The 15,658-nt window shown below is 37.3% G+C and overlaps 2 protein-coding genes across 13 annotated transcripts in view; both read left to right on the forward strand.

Moving 5' to 3' along the window:
* The window catches only part of TYK2 (tyrosine kinase 2), a 50,361-nt gene extending 45,193 nt beyond the window's left edge, over positions 1-5,168 (forward strand). For all 7 annotated transcript variants that reach the window (XM_034434328.2, XM_087886553.1, XM_034434327.3 and 4 more), the window contains exon 24: positions 929-5,168. In XM_034434328.2, coding sequence (XP_034290219.1) covers positions 929-1,063 — 135 coding nt within the window. In that variant the 3' untranslated portion in view covers positions 1,064-5,168. The remainder of the gene's footprint in view (positions 1-928) is intronic.
* Positions 5,169-8,703: 3,535 nt separating this feature from the next.
* The window catches only part of RAVER1 (ribonucleoprotein, PTB binding 1), a 28,433-nt gene continuing 21,478 nt past the window's right edge, over positions 8,704-15,658 (forward strand). For 5 of the 6 annotated variants that reach the window (XM_034434330.3, XM_034434334.3, XM_034434331.3 and 2 more), the window contains exon 1: positions 8,705-9,083. In XM_034434330.3, coding sequence (XP_034290221.1) covers positions 8,865-9,083 — 219 coding nt within the window. In that variant the 5' untranslated portion in view covers positions 8,705-8,864. Of the gene's footprint in view, positions 9,084-15,658 lie in introns of all 6 variants that reach the window. The other variant, XM_034434332.3, reaches the window with a different exon arrangement.

Below are 15,658 nucleotides of genomic sequence, written 5' to 3' on the forward strand. Positions count from 1 at the left end.
TAGGGATACATTTTAGAAGATAATGATATATAATAGTAAGAAAAGGAAAAGTCTGTGATACATTAGAAGCATGTTAAGAGTATTCTATAAATACCCTTGCTGCAATCTTTTTAGTTTCCACAAATAATGCTGCATTACTTACTGTGCAATTCTGTGCCCACCTTCTTAGAAATCCCATTGATTCAGTGAGCCTTAATCCCAGGTAAATGGTATTGCACTGTATTCTTATATTCATATTTCTTCAAAAATAATAGAGCATAATTCTGGTAAATCTTCCAATAATTTATAATACTAGCTAATGTCTGAACATGTTCTCACTCCTTCAGATGGTTTACTGTAATTTGAGGATGCTTCCTGATTTAAATTAAATAATTCCTAAAGGTTAAAGCCTTCATGTTAAATACTTTATATCTCAATTTTCTATAAACAACTGTGTAAATATATAGGTACAATTACATTAGTTCTGATTAGAAAGTGTAGTCTTTGTATTCCAGAGCAGTTAATGCTGCGAATAATTTGTTTTGGAAGTTTAAGAGACATCCAATATCTCCCGGTGCTTACTAATTTACCCATTAGTTTTTAGAGCAGAAACTGCAGAATAGTGTAACTGTAAGAGTGTCTCTGTCGTATATTGATCTCTAATTTTCTTTCTTTTTTTTTTTTAGCTAGCTTGGAGTCTAGAAAACAAGTTGATGGGAGGGGAGCTGGTTAGGTTTACCAGTAGAGCAATGCCACATATGTATTGGACAGTTTGCTGAGCTTTCTTTCTTTCTTTCTCTTTCTTTCTTTTTCTTTCTCTTTCCTTTTTTCTTTTTCTTTTTCTCTCTCTCTCTCTCTCTCTTTCTTTCTTTCTTTCTTTTCCTTTCCTCCCTTCCCTTTTGTATTGTGTGTGCTTTTTTGTTTTCTAAATCTGTGCCTTTTCCCACAGATTTATCGTCTCATGAAAAACTGTTGGGAATCTGAAGCTTCATTCCGTCCAGCCTTTTCAAACCTAGTACCCATTCTCAAAGCCTTCCATGAAAAGTACAAGACCCAGGCTCCTTCAGTTTTCAGTGTGTGTTGATGAGAATGAAGATATTTTGTACCAAAGACCAAAGTCTTATTTGCACTTTGTGTGCTAGTGCTTACATGTCTGGAAAGCCACAGTGCCATGAAAGTTGCTTCCAAGTGACAGCGATCTTGGATTCTGACTTTTGCTGTTCTGCGCAGTGTCCCTGAATTGTCTGAATTTTTTTGCACGTTTCAAATGTGATGAGGCATAAAGAAAAGCCCATTCAATTTTTTTGTTTAGCTGAAAGGCAGAAGCTGCTTATGAAACTGTCCTTTGCTACATCCAGCTGGGATGCAAGTCATTTGTAAAGTCTCATTATGAGATATTCTTGTACAGGAAAACAAGTTGGTATCTAATGCATTTAATGGACTCTTGAGCGTATGGTCCAATGCAGAGTATGAATCTGTAATTCAAGGAACCCTGAAAATGGAATGCAATATTTTGACTTGCTATTTGAAAAACCTGTTGTATCACATAGAACTGCTTACCAACAGAATGAAAGGCATCTGGCCTTTATTTGCAGCATCTTTACAAGGAAATACATTTTTCTAACCTGGCATTTATTCCTCAATCACTCTTTTTACATCTCTTTATCACCCATAGTATAGCATTATATGCACATCTACTTGGTAAAGGTCACTCATCTGCCTATGTGAATCAGAAGCACCTTTAGCCGACAATGCTAGAAAAGTAAATATCTGATCATGTCTGTTTCCAAAGAGCAATCCTTACTGTCTCCCAGACGGATGAATCAAGAATTTCCACTAATGGGGATTTGCAGCTGATGCTATGCTTCCCTTTGAATTTTCTAACAACTCATCTTTTCTTTTAAATGATATAAAACAACTGTATCTTTTCTTGGGTTGAGAACCATTTCCCAAACCATTATTGGTTTGAAGTGACCAATCTCAAAACTTCACCACCACCTATCGCCTGATGTTTGCCAATCAAAAACTTTGAATTTGAATTGGAAAGAAACTATAGGCCTTAAATAATACTGAAAATGAAGACAAGAAATGCCTTTTGGTCACTAACTAGTTGCTACCTTCTGACATGTAAGCTTTATGTAGCAAAATAAAGGTAGCCTGAGCTGGTATTCCCATATCCTGGGGAAAAAACTAGCTGCCATATAACCTCAGAACAATTGTGATTCCTCTTCCCTGTTGTACTATCATCTTGCTTTCTAATTAATTGGAGCAATTGTTTTCATTGTGAATCTTCAGGTTGTTCTCCACAAATTATCTTTCAAATGAATTTCATCTTTTCATTGAATTTCATTTTTCATTAGAATTTGTTGGGAGTGAAACGGCAGGCTCTAAGTCAGGGTGTCACACTGGTGGCCCACGGGCCAGATACATCACATGCAGGCCATGCCCACCTCAGCTCCGTGAAGGGGTAAATGTTGCAATATGTCACGTGATGGCAATGTGGCGTGGCAAGTTTGACACCTGTGCTCTAGGTGATATAAATCTTGATGCATTGCAGTTAGTACACCCAATGCTTTTAGTACTGATTTCTTGCTAACATGTATTTCTGATTTCCTGGCTTTTTGTAAGTGGGGGTTGATTTTTGCCATGTTTTACCAATCTGAGATTGCATTGTTGAGCCTGTCTCACCCGTTATCACTTTAGAGCAATTTTATTGCCTTATAGAAGAGGAGAGATTCTAGTCATAGTCACATTGGCCTCCATACAGCTCATTTCTAAAGAATGTCAGAATAAAGTATTTATGCAATTATAATAAGCAGGGTGATGTAAAACAGTTTATTAGCTTTGCCATACTAGTCAGTGTCTTTGAGCTATGAATATTTGAGGTGACTGCTTATTCTTCAGCATTCTATCATCGTTGTGCTTTTTTTAAAGAAGCAATCATTTCTTTCAGGTTGCCATTTGATTTGAAGTATACTATTAAGAAAGTGATGAAGAGAAATATATAGGATTCCTGTAAGTTATTTAGTTTACTTTATTGTCATTGCACCTCGTACAACGAAATTAAATGCCATCTTCAGTGTACATCATACATACAAAAACTATAAAAATAAAACAAAAACACACATCCTTCACATTTTATACAATTGAATTGAAAATCCCTGATACTGCATTAGTATTATACTATACAGTAGAATTCAATATAATTATGCTCTGGGATGGAGAGCCTAATTTTCAGCCTAATTGTCCTTGTTTTTATTGTCCTGTACCGTCTGCCAGATAATTTTTAAAAAGAGTGCCCAGGATGAGATGGATCTTTAAAAATGTTTTGAACTTTCTTAAGGCAGCGGGAGCTATAAAGCTGTTCCAAAGAGGGGAGAGGGCAATGACGTTAACCCTCTGGAGCGCTGTCCTATCTGCCACTGTGCAATTAGCAAACCATACACAGGTGCAGTAAGTTAAAATACTCTATAGTGCAGCGGTAGAAAGTCACCAGCAATTTTTCATTCAGTTGTTTCCTGAGAAGTCTCTGCTGGGCCCTTTTGACCAGTGCTGCAATGTGACCGCCTCAGGTCAGGTCCTCTTTTGTGATAACATCCAAAAACTTAAAACTGGCCACTTGCTCCACTTGGTCTCCATTGATAACCAAGGTCTGGATGTCTATTGAAAAATTGCTTATTTTTGCCCAGAAACGTTTAACTGGTATCCATAAATGGTTCCAATTCTCATTTGCTCAGAACTGAAGACAGAGAGAATATTTTAAGATACTTAATGCTGAGTCTTTCTTATCCATAACTTATTTTTGTAAGACATGAGAAAAAATACCTTTGTGCATAATTTCTGTTGTTCTGTTGCTAAATGAGACAGTTGTTATGTGAATTTTGCCCCATTTTACAACCTTTCTTGCCACAGTTGTTAAGTGAATCACTGCAATGGCTGTTAAGTGAATCTGGCTTCCCCATTGACTTTGCTTGTCAGAAGGTTGCAAAAGGTGATCACATGACCCCAGGACACTGCAGTCGCATAAATATGAATCAGTTGGCAAGCATTTGAAATTTAATCACGTGGCTATGGAAATGCTGCAATGGTCATAAATGTGGAAAAATGTCCTGAGTCACTTTTTTCAATGCCATTCTAACTTGGGTCACTAAATGAACTGTTGTTAAGTCAAGGACTACCTATATATCATGACTTCCACATAGAAGATAATTATAGTTTAATTGTTTATCCCTCCCATCTCTAGCACATGTAAATAATTAAAGAAACTGAATAGTATGCTTTCTTGGAAGCGAGCCTTACTGATTTTAATGAGCTAAATATATGTATATACAATTGCAGCCTTAAATATATTTATTGAACAGCCTTCTCTCTTTTCCCTATGGTGCATGAAAAACTGCTTTCGATGTGAAAAAAAAAAGCTTTCAAAGCAGTTTGCAATGCATTGGAATACTTTCAAGAAATTAACTAGAATATTTTAGTCCACTAGCATAGTCAGTTGTTCCAGTGGGCCCTTGCAGGATCTTTGGACCCGATTTATTTTAGTTTTCAAGTCTTTAGGATTTGCTATAAAACACAAACATGTTTACAAACATCACAGAGGCAATCAGATTTATTTTTTTTGAAGGCTAACATACATGCAGCAACATTATTACACTTGGAGTGCTGGCTTTAAAATTACAGAATCTCCTGCTTAGGCAGGGAGTTGGACTAGGAGACCTTGCAAAGTCCCTTCCAACTCATTCTTTTATTCTGTTATCTCTATTTTGAGGTACAGCTACAACTTGAAGTGCCAGCTCTAAGCTCTGGAATATGGAATAATTATATAATTACAAAATAATTCCAGATATTCTTATCTGGGAAATTATCTTTGGCATATACAGTATACTGAGAAACTTCACAGCATTGTGCCTTTTGCATCTGGAACTGCACTGAAAATTTTGGAGAAGGATCCCTCCAACAAAAGCATGGGCAAATTCAGTTCAGTCACTCTTGCTTTTTCTGTTTCTAAAGCTGCTGTGCGTGCATATGTGAATTCAGAAAGTGTGTGAGGAGACAGCATGAGTGTTCTACATTGGAACCTGCTCTGATGTGAATCTATTCTGTCCTAGACTAGTAGCAGCTTAGAATAATGTAATATCCTGGTAGTATCTTTCATGTTTTGTTCAAATAAATACCATGTAACTTTCAAATTGCTGCAGAGTGCTTCTTCAAAATCTCGATTCTAGAATATAGTTAAAATGTTATCAAAGCATATTTTAAAGAATTTATTTACAATTTACTTACAATTTATGAAAAAGCAATCAGATGCTATTCCTTACTTTGTTTCTTCTGCAACTGGAAAAGGTCCTGATGCCTTTACCACCTTGTCCACTCGTCTGAAACTGAATTTCAGTCAATCCAAAATAACATCTAATCTACGTTGTGATTTAACATACATAGTCAATATCTTCATTTTATTGTGAAATGTCACTCATGGATTTTTTGGGGTGGGATGAGATAGAACTATAAACTGGAAAAAAAGATACTAAGATTTTGGCAACAATGCTGTCAAAGTTTGAATAGCATATTCAAATTACTCATTGTCAATGAGGCAATACAGAAATCGAATGACAAAAAAATTTAGGATGAACATGAAATAGAAAATGTGTTTTGTTTTATGCTCAGGGTCCCCTCCAAACATGTTGCTTTGTACTGGAAAAGTCAAAATAAGATTATTTTGAGGTAGAAATGGTTTGAAGTTGCACTTTCAAATATATGTTTCTCAGTACAGCCAACTTGTTTCTTTTTTTTATATATATATATGAAATTTTATTGAGTAAAGAATATATTACATTTCAAACTCTACGGTTCGGCAACATGTAGTCATCTTGTATATTTACATATATGGAATCTAATCAATTATCTAGGTATTATACAGTTTATACGTAAACCTTGTAAAATTGAACACATAATACAACAATAATATATAGATTAATTAAAAATTATACATTGTCCTAATGAGAGTTAACTTTTGCATTTATTTTTCAACCACCTATACCACAGATCCCAGATCGTATAGAATTCTGAGTCTTCCTTTCCATTTAAAACATACGTTAATCTGCACATTTCTGTACAGTCCAATACTTTATTGACTATCTGTTCCTCAGTCGGGCATCCTTTCTTTTTCCAGCAACTGGCATAGGAGAGTCTGGCAGCTGTGACAATATGAATAATCAAATATTTCTTTTCCTTAACAAATTTCCCTTTTAGCACTCCCAGGAGATAGATTTCAGGTAGAAAATTAATATCCTCATTTAATATTTCTTGGACCCATTTTTGTATTTTTTTCCAGAATTTCCTTGCTTCCGGACACGTCCACCACATATGGTAGAAGGTACCTTGATGGTGGCCGCATTTCCAGCACTTGGGGCTTGCATTCGGATAGATCTTTGCAATTCTAGATGGTGCTAAATGCCATCTATACAGCATTTTGTACTGATTCTCCTTATAGCTTATTGCTCTTGTCAATTTAAGATTGCTGTTCCATATTTCTTCCCAATCTTCTAAATTTATCTTTGAATCAATATTTTTTCCCCAAGCAATCATTTGGTCTTTGAGTATTTCTCCTTCTCTATCATATTCGAGCAGATAGGAGTATAATTTAGCTAATAATTTGTTCTCATTGCCCAGCCATATCTTATCAAAGCTATTTGTTCCCGCTTCTATTCCCTCTTCCTGTTTATCTTTCCTGTATCGGGATTTTATCTGTAAATAGGGCCACCAATCTATATGGATCCCTTGCTCTTTCAATGTCTCATTAGATTTGAGGTTGCCGCTATTATCTAAAATGTCTTGGTACGTAAACATTTTCTCTCTGCTTATTGTGTTTGGGTGGATCATTGCCTCCATTGTAGAGATCCATTTTGGGATTTTAAAGTAATGTTTACACCTAATTTCTTTCCATGTCTTCATTAATATATCTCTAATTTTGTGTCGGTGGAAACATATCCCTGCCCCCTTTCCTTTATCCCAAAGGTAGGCATGCCAGCCTCTTAGCAGATCATGCCCTTCCAATTGTAGAATTCTTTTGTTACTTAATGTGGCCCACTCTCGTACCCATACTAAATTGGCAGCTCTGTGGTATATCTCCCAAACTGGGAGCCCAAATCCACCTTTACTTCTTTTTTCTTGCAAAGAATGTAACGCAATTCTCAGTTTTTTCCCTCCCCAAATGAATTTCCTTACTATCATGTTTAGATCCGAAAAGAATTTTTTGTCAATGCTAATTGGAGTGGTTTGGAACAAATATATTAATTTGGGGAGAATGCTCATCTTAATGGTGGCTATCCTACCTAGAAACGATATTTGTAGCTTCCCCCAACGATCCAAATCTTGCTTGATTTTTGTCAGTAATGGCGTATAATTGTCCTCCTTCAAGTCGAGCATCTAGCGGTAATCCATATCCCTAAATACTTTATCCTTTTAACTATTTGAATGCCCAATTTTTCTATTAATATTTCCTGTTCTCTTTTCGGGATATTTTTTGTTAACATTTTAGTTTTTGTCATATTTAATTTAAATCCAGATAACTTCCCGTACTCGTCTATCTCTTTCAATACCTTTGGCCCAGTCGTTAACGGGTCCTCCATAATCGACGCTACATCGTCAGCGAAAGCTTGAATTTTGAAGATTTCATTCCTAATTACCAGTCCGCGTATTTCATTGTTTTGTCTAATATTCCTTAACAGTATCTCCAGAGCTAATATAAATAAGAGCCAACTTGTTTCATACTTGGCATAAATTTTTAAAAAATGTTTCATGATCTGAACCTCAAAAGGCGGTGCTGGTTTCAGAATGGTTCATACTCAAAGCATATTGAGTGTTCCTTCTTCCACCTAGTTCAGTTAGATGTGTTTCAATTTTGAATTGCAAGGAGGTAGATGAGATATTTGGGCAAATTCTGCTGAATTATATGCTTGTCCCTCTTGCCTAACTGCTGGATGTCACTGTGTGTGTGTGGGGGGGGGGAGAGAGATCTGGTCTAAAATTAGGATGTTGTAAGGATCTCTTTGATATAAAGAATAGCACCAATCTTTGCCAAAAGGGAAGTAATTGGGTTGCCAAAATCCAATCCAAAAAGCTATAATCAAATCACTAACATTTGCTTCGTGGGTATTGATTTGTTACTGGTACTGAACAGTTAAAATATTTATGGGTGACATTTGATATGATTCCTGCTAACCTACTATAATTTTAGCAAATATCGAGACCGCTATATATTTTTTCTTTGCTGCCATCTAGTCGGCGTCCGGATTTTTATGCCACTCTATATAATTCGATCTATTAAATATCATACCTCAAGGCAGGCTTCCTCGAAATAGCCCTATATCTTAATATGCCAAAGATGTGATGCCATTATTTCCTTCCCATAATTAATACTCTTCTTGCATGTTAACAGCAAGTCACTAGAGTATCACGAGCCTCGGTGGTTCTCCTGCAAAAACGAATACGGCTGACCTTCTAGGCCACTTAGATGATGCACAAAATTGTCCTAACACGAGTGGCTATGTTTCCCCTTTTCACTTCCGCCCAATCCACCCGCACTTCTATTTCTCTGACCCCTTTTGCTGCCGTCCAGATTTCAATCAAAATCAGCTAAGCAGCGAACACGCCTCCGGACCGGGCGGGATCGAGCGCCGCCCCTTTACTCAGTTCTGTGAAGGGTTAATTCACACTCAAGCTTCTCATTGGACAACCCATCTAACGGCTGTCCGGGAGTTGGGCGGGGAACTCCAGGACCAATGGGGGGGCTGGCATGAGACTGACGCCATTCTTTCCCACCTCCCTCTGCCGCTGGGGTTTGCTTGTGAGGTGGTGGAGCTGGAAGGGGGCAGTTGCTTCCCAAGATGGCGGCAGCAGTGGCTTTTGGTGGGGTAGTTGATGGGGCATCCGCCTCTTCTGGGTCGCTTCCAGGCCCAGATGCAGGCTCGGCCAACGCCCCTGAAGAGGTATTGCCGCCCTTGGAACCGACCGAAATAGCGGGTCGTCTGGAAAGAAGCGCCCGACAATTCCGTAACCGACGCAAGGTGCTCATTCGCGGGCTGCCTGCCGACGTCGCCAACCAGGTAACCGAAGGGAAGGTGAATTGGGGCGTGGTGGAGGGACGTTAGAGGGGGATCCGGGCCAACAAGCAGGTGAGAAGATAAGGAAGCACAGCGGCTGCCGGCACTGTTGCTAAGTACTGTCTCGGCATTGACGGAAAACAAAATACACATTTTTTTTTTAATCCTTTGCGTTTTTTCCTTATTTCCCAGGAGCAGTTGTTGTGGTCTCTAAACTCACTTTACTGTATTTAACTTCCAGCTTGTGATAAGCCAGGGTCTGGTCTTTGAAAGATTACGCCGCAATAAATGTATGGCTTTTTAGCATGTTGCAAATGTGTGTGTTGCTTTTATCATAAGGCTTTAACTTAAGCATGGTGGTGGATGTATGTGTGCATGCGTGCTGCTTTCTTTTCAGTTTGGTTTTAATAAAAGCTATTTAGTGTTTCATATAATTGAGGTATCAATGATAAAATCAGTGATCTACAAATCTTAGTTCCATCAATTTCTTAGTTCTTTCCAGTATTACAGTCCGTTTGCAGATCATGCCTGAATTACTGCATGCATGCAGACATATCTATAAAAACTTGTAAACGGTTCAGTGTAAAATGTATTGATTATGACATTTGAGAATCTAAACTTATGAATTAATCAAAACTTGTTTACAATTATAGTTACTAATAATCACTGATCAGTGATTGCAACTATATTACTCACTTTTATATCTAGTTGAACTTTGTAAATGTACTGTGACACACCCACTCACACCCATGGCTGCTTCATTATACTTAGTATTTGTTTTTTTCCAGTTCTCTCTTCTTTTCTATGGCTCTGTATCCTCTAATTAAATAACGTGTGATGTATCTTCTGTGTGACCTTTTGTCCATGTAACTGTGTAATAATAAATCTGCTGGCTTTTAAGGTAACAATAGACTATAGTTTTGGCAACAGACAAACGTACCTGTTTAACTGCTGCAGTCCAGAGAGTGGTAGAGAAATTTACTGCATTGCCTTTCATAGATACTTGAATGAACTGAGATCATACAGTGAAGTTAAATCAGAAACAAAAGGAAGTAAAGAATTTACTAGACAAATGCTTATGCAACACACTATATTATATGTTGCTGAAGACTTTTCTGTATGTACAATTAAACCAGTTGTGACAATCTTAACAAAAGACATGCAACATGAAAGTATTTACTACACAGTAGTAGAAAATCATACAGGAATGAGGAAAATAGAATTCTGTAGAAGGAAGCAGTACATTTATAGCAGATTATTTTGACAAAGAACCAGAGAATTTAAATGGTGTTTCAGTGGCCAGGAAATAAGGTGGATATGCTCTTTTAATAATTTATATTTGGTTATACATTTCAATATACAATTTATGTGGAGTTCTCACAAGCAGCCAGTTAAAATTTTACTCTAACAACTTTTTTCCCCTTTTCAACTAAGGAGAATTGATAGAACATCTTAAAGCTGATATAAGGACAGTCATAACCAAATATTGTATGCCTTAGAGTTTTAAGAAACAGACTGATTGAGAAACAAATAGAAAGACTCTTGAGATTCTACACAATCGTGTCAGAAGATTCCTAGTCCTTTCATTGAACTGAAATTGTAATGTCAAGTGCTAGGATATCATGGGAACAGCTGAGATCAAGAGGGTGGCCCCAACTTGTCAAGCAAGAGCAAATTTATAGCCCCTTTTTAAGTATCTTGATAATAATATGGCTTGTTTGGTTTGGGTTTAGAATATATGTGAGCCCAGACAGTGATTTATAGTTTATGAGGGAATATTAAGAAATTATCAACTGTAATTCAATCAGTAAAATACAGTTAGGCAAACTGGCTTAAGATGAGCAAACCCAGTCTTAGAATTTCCCTTCTTAGAAGAGATCACAGCTTACAGGAAGATGGTGCATCATGTTGAAGCCCAAATATCTGGAAAGTATCCACACAAGGCAGGATAATTTATATTTTACATTAAATAATAAGCATTTGAAAAAAGTTAAAGCAATCGTGTGGTATGATTAAAGCTAAGAAAACTGGTGACTAAACAAATTGAAATCTGTCCAATACCTAGCAAAGTACAGATGAATATAACCCAAAATGCCTTGTTTCTCATTTAAAACATGTTAAGAAGACAATCAGTGTAGTCTTCCTTGGGGAAGAGATTTCTTCCATGTTCCAAACAAACCTCTAATAATGGCAGGACATGTTGATATAAGGTCTCGATTTTATGATACATAGAATCATCTAGTAGAATATGGTCATTCAGTCAGTCTAGTTTTAAATTATCAACATCTTAAATTTTGCTTGGAATCAAATCAAACCAAGATCCTACTAATGTAGTACTTTTGCACAAAAACCCTTGTTTTTAAAACTTGAGTTATTACATTCTCGATCAAGGGAAAATTTCAAATGCTCTTCTAAGTTATCTCCTATAGTTCATCACTGTGAATATATAACTTTTGATTTTATTCAGTATGAGTGTAGCTTATGTGAAGCATGTTTAAAATCATGGCTACAGCCAAAATGAAAGCTGAATTTGTGAGGCATCCCAGAAGAGAGTGCATCTAGAACAGACTATATCCCTATCCTAGGAGAGATTGTTATACAAACAGTGAGGTATCTATTTGTGTGAATTCAATCCCTGTCATATGCAATCCATTACTATTTTCAGATAAGGGTCATAATCTCAGTAACCTCTCTGGAATAAAGAGAGAAGAAACACCATATCACAATCCTAGGTAACCTTCAGTGGTTTTATATTGATACAGAATAGCATAAGGGAGTTAGCAGTGAACCTAACAATAGCCATTCTCTAACATTCTCCTTAGCATTTAAAAAAAATCTTGTCACCAAAGGAAGAACAGGATTACAGCAAATGTGTGCTTCCTGATCACAATCTGATGAAGTCATCATTGCCCCCAGTGGAAGGAGTCAGTTCCCCCTCCCAATTAAAAATAGTCCCCACATTTCCAGGATTTTGCCCTTTCTAGAAGCTGTGATTCAAGGCAGATCATGTTAGATCCTGTCTATTGTAAGAAAAGGTATAAGAAAAGTCTAGTTTTCAGTATTTTTAACATGTAATCCTACCGGTAGTACAGGTAGACCTTGATTTATGATCACAATTGAGCCCCAAATTTTTGTTGCTAAGCAAGACAGTTGTGAGTTTTGCCTCATTTTACATCCTTTCTGCCACAGTTAAATGAATCACTGCAGGTATTAAATTAGTAATATGGCTGTTAAGTGAATCTGGCTTCCCCATTGACTTTGTTTATTGGAAGGTCACAAAAGGTGATCACATGACCTCAGGACACTGCAACTATCATAAAAACATGCCAGTTCCCTTGAATTTTGATCAAATGACCATAGGGATGCTGCAATGGTCATAAGTGTGAAAGTCATATATCACTTTTTTCAATGCCATTGTAACTTCCAATGATCTCTAAACAAATGGTTATAAATTGAGGACTACCGGTAATCAATAATTTACACACACTGTATAGAAGAAAATTTCCAGATTTTTTTCTCTTTAGCATGACATTTACTGCTACTTTATAAAACATTCCAGAAATCGGTTTTTAATAAAGCTGTTATTAGATAGTAGTCTATGTACTGAAAAACTAAAAAGTAAGAGAACAGAAAGACAGGAATTTCTATCCTTCTGAAGTTAGGTCAATCAGGTCCAGATGCTTTAAAAACTTGTAAATGCCAGTAAGACTCTTCATTATTACATGCATATTGCAAAAACGAAGCCAAGTTGGCTGAGGAACAGTAGCAATAACACTTATATAAACCGCTTCATAGTGCTTTACAACCCTCTCTCGGCAATTTACAGAGTCAGCATCTTGTCCCCAACAATCTGGGTCCTCATTTTACTGATCTTGGAAGGCTGAGTCAACCTTCAGCCAGTGAGGATTGAACTCCTGACAGTTAGCTGAAGTAGTCTGCAATACTGCAATTCTAACCACCATGGCTTGGTAATGTTTATTATTTTGCAAAATAAACCATGACTGTTACGTTTATTTGAAGGATGGGATAGTATAACCCTGTGTTGTTGCTTAATCTCCTAATATTTTAATCTTTTTCTTTGGTGGAGAGGGAAATTGCAGTTGATTGCCATTGAAATGCAGTTGATCAATGATTGGAATGTCCTTTAGTATATTAACATACTGTAGAGCATTAAGACTGTAACCTTCCTTTTCTGTGCCTTTTGGATGAACTCTGTTTCCCTCTCTTAGAGAGGCCTTTATGCTGAAATTAATATGTGGCTGCCCAGAACACTAGCTTTTTCCTCCTATGTTGTAAAAAAACCTCTCTAATGTACAAATATTTACTTAAAAGCCTGAGGTAGATTGCATACTAGATCAGTTGTAGGGAACTAGGAAAAGTGCTAATTTGTTTATTATATTTATCTTTTCCTTCAGAATGGCACTTAAGATAGCTATCCTTGTTTAATCTGCATTTGATTAATTGAAAGCATGTCTTAAATTTTCTAAATAAAGCATTAATTTTCCTTCAAGCAGTTTGTTATTAGTCCGGCTGTCTGTTATTAGTCCAAATACTGCCGTAGGACTTGACAGATTTTCTAGATTTAAACATTTGAGTGTTATAGCTACAGATGGAAATGTAACGTTTGGATTCTAGGTTTACTTTGACAAATTAATATTTGGGTCTTGTCAGTTTTCCAAGGTACCAAGCTATTCAGTCACCAGCAAGATGAGAAATTGTGACATCATAGCACTTCGATGCTACCATATCTTTATTTTAATTTTGTGTACCACTGGACACAAAATCTGCAGTTTATAGAGCAAATATTCAGAAGCCATAATAAAATGGTAATGTGAAAATATTATGAGAACTAATTAAACATATTGCTCATAGATAAAATGAACCAGTTTGTCAAGCAGTATCATTCTGACCCAGCCTTCACAAGCTCCACTCAACAGCCTACTCATGAGGAGAAACCCCTTTTTATTTAGAAAGGCAGGAATACAAGGCATTCACTGACAAAGCTCCAGATCACACATCCGACCGTAGATGACTCACAAGCCATAGCAGTCTCTGACTTTCCCGCAGGGAGTCTCAATTAAGCACTTCAATCCCAACACAAAGAGTCCTGACCAACCTGGTTAGTGGCAAGGAAATCCTGGCAAGGAATCTGCCGGAGGGAACTCTTCTGGAGCATGAATGGATGTCTCCGACAACCACACCTCCCTCACAGTGGTGGGATTCAGCCAGTTTGCACCACTTCGGGAGAACCGGTTGTTAACTTTCTGAGCAATTTGGAAAACTGGTTGTTGGAAGAAATCATTAGGGCAGAGAACCAGTTGTTAAATTACTTGAATCCCACTACTGCTCCCACATCCCTCCTCCTTATATCCCAGCCAGGGAGGGGCTTGTTAACATCACCTTCTTTTTCTGGATAGCTGGCCCTCAGTCCTGCATTGCTCTCCTCTCTGCACTTCTCTGCACATCTGGGACAGGGCCCAGCTGTTCCTCTCCCTTGCTCAGCTCAGGCCCCCAAAACAGCTGTCTCTCTGCCTGAGCATGAATAGATGGGCCCTGCTCTGTATCTGGCTCTGAGACCTCCTGCTCCTCAGAACCTGCCACTGGCTCCGATTGTAACCCAGGCACCCACTCCATCTCCTCTGACTCATCTGACTCGACTGCCATCTCCGCTAACAGTCAACGAACCACAACAAGTATATCCATTTCTCTCCATCTGATAATCCCAACAGTCTCCACTGTTGGTTTCTAAACAATGGTTCTGATCTTTTCCAGATAAGAGGAAAGGTGTAGTTTGGGCTGTGGTTTGTGCCAAGAAGATCCAATGCTTAATATTTAATGCAGAGGTTTTAGTCCGAAATTCTCAAAAGAGCTGTTACTATAGATAAGGGGTGTAAAACTCAAGGCCCGTGGGCCAAATCCAGCCCATGGGGTGGCCCGCAGTGCCGGCCTGGAAATAGCAAAGAACTAGCCTGCGGTGTCTCTGGCAGCAAAAACAGGTGAAAAACACAGTGAAAAATGAATGCCTGATCAAAGCCATGTTGCTAAATAATGAAGTAGCAAAATTCAAGAATTGAGACAAAACAGTGAATAGATATGTACCTCCCCTATATGTTTGGTTAAAGCCAAGATAATCTATTTAAACTTCCAAATATTGGTTTGGAGAAAGGGTATTAAAAAGATGAAGGGAATATAATTTGATAAGAATTTTTATAGTGAGGAATATTCTTCTGTAGTTTATGCAGAATTCTATATATGTCTGCCTTGAGATGTTGGAAAAGGGCAAGTAAACTAAACTCTGTTGATAATGACTAGTGAACCTCTGGGGAAAAATAAAAAATAAAAAATATTGGTAATACTGTATAAACTTAATTTGTAGTGATATAAGACTTTTTAAAAAGATATTCTTCTTTGGTGCAAAATATAGATTATCTTGGCTCAGAGTCTGCTTCAAATGCTCGAATTTTTTGTCTACTCAAAGCTGGCCAGTCAGTCTTTAAATGGCTTTAATTCTTCTACATTCTCTGGCCTAGAAAACAGGAGACTGTGATTTCTAGTCCAGCCTTAGGTATGAAAACCAG

The sequence above is a fragment of the Pantherophis guttatus genome, chromosome 2 (assembly GCF_059756535.1).
Source record: "Pantherophis guttatus breed Tessera chromosome 2, ASM5975653v1, whole genome shotgun sequence".
In the NCBI taxonomy this organism is placed as follows: domain Eukaryota; kingdom Metazoa; phylum Chordata; class Lepidosauria; order Squamata; family Colubridae; genus Pantherophis; species Pantherophis guttatus.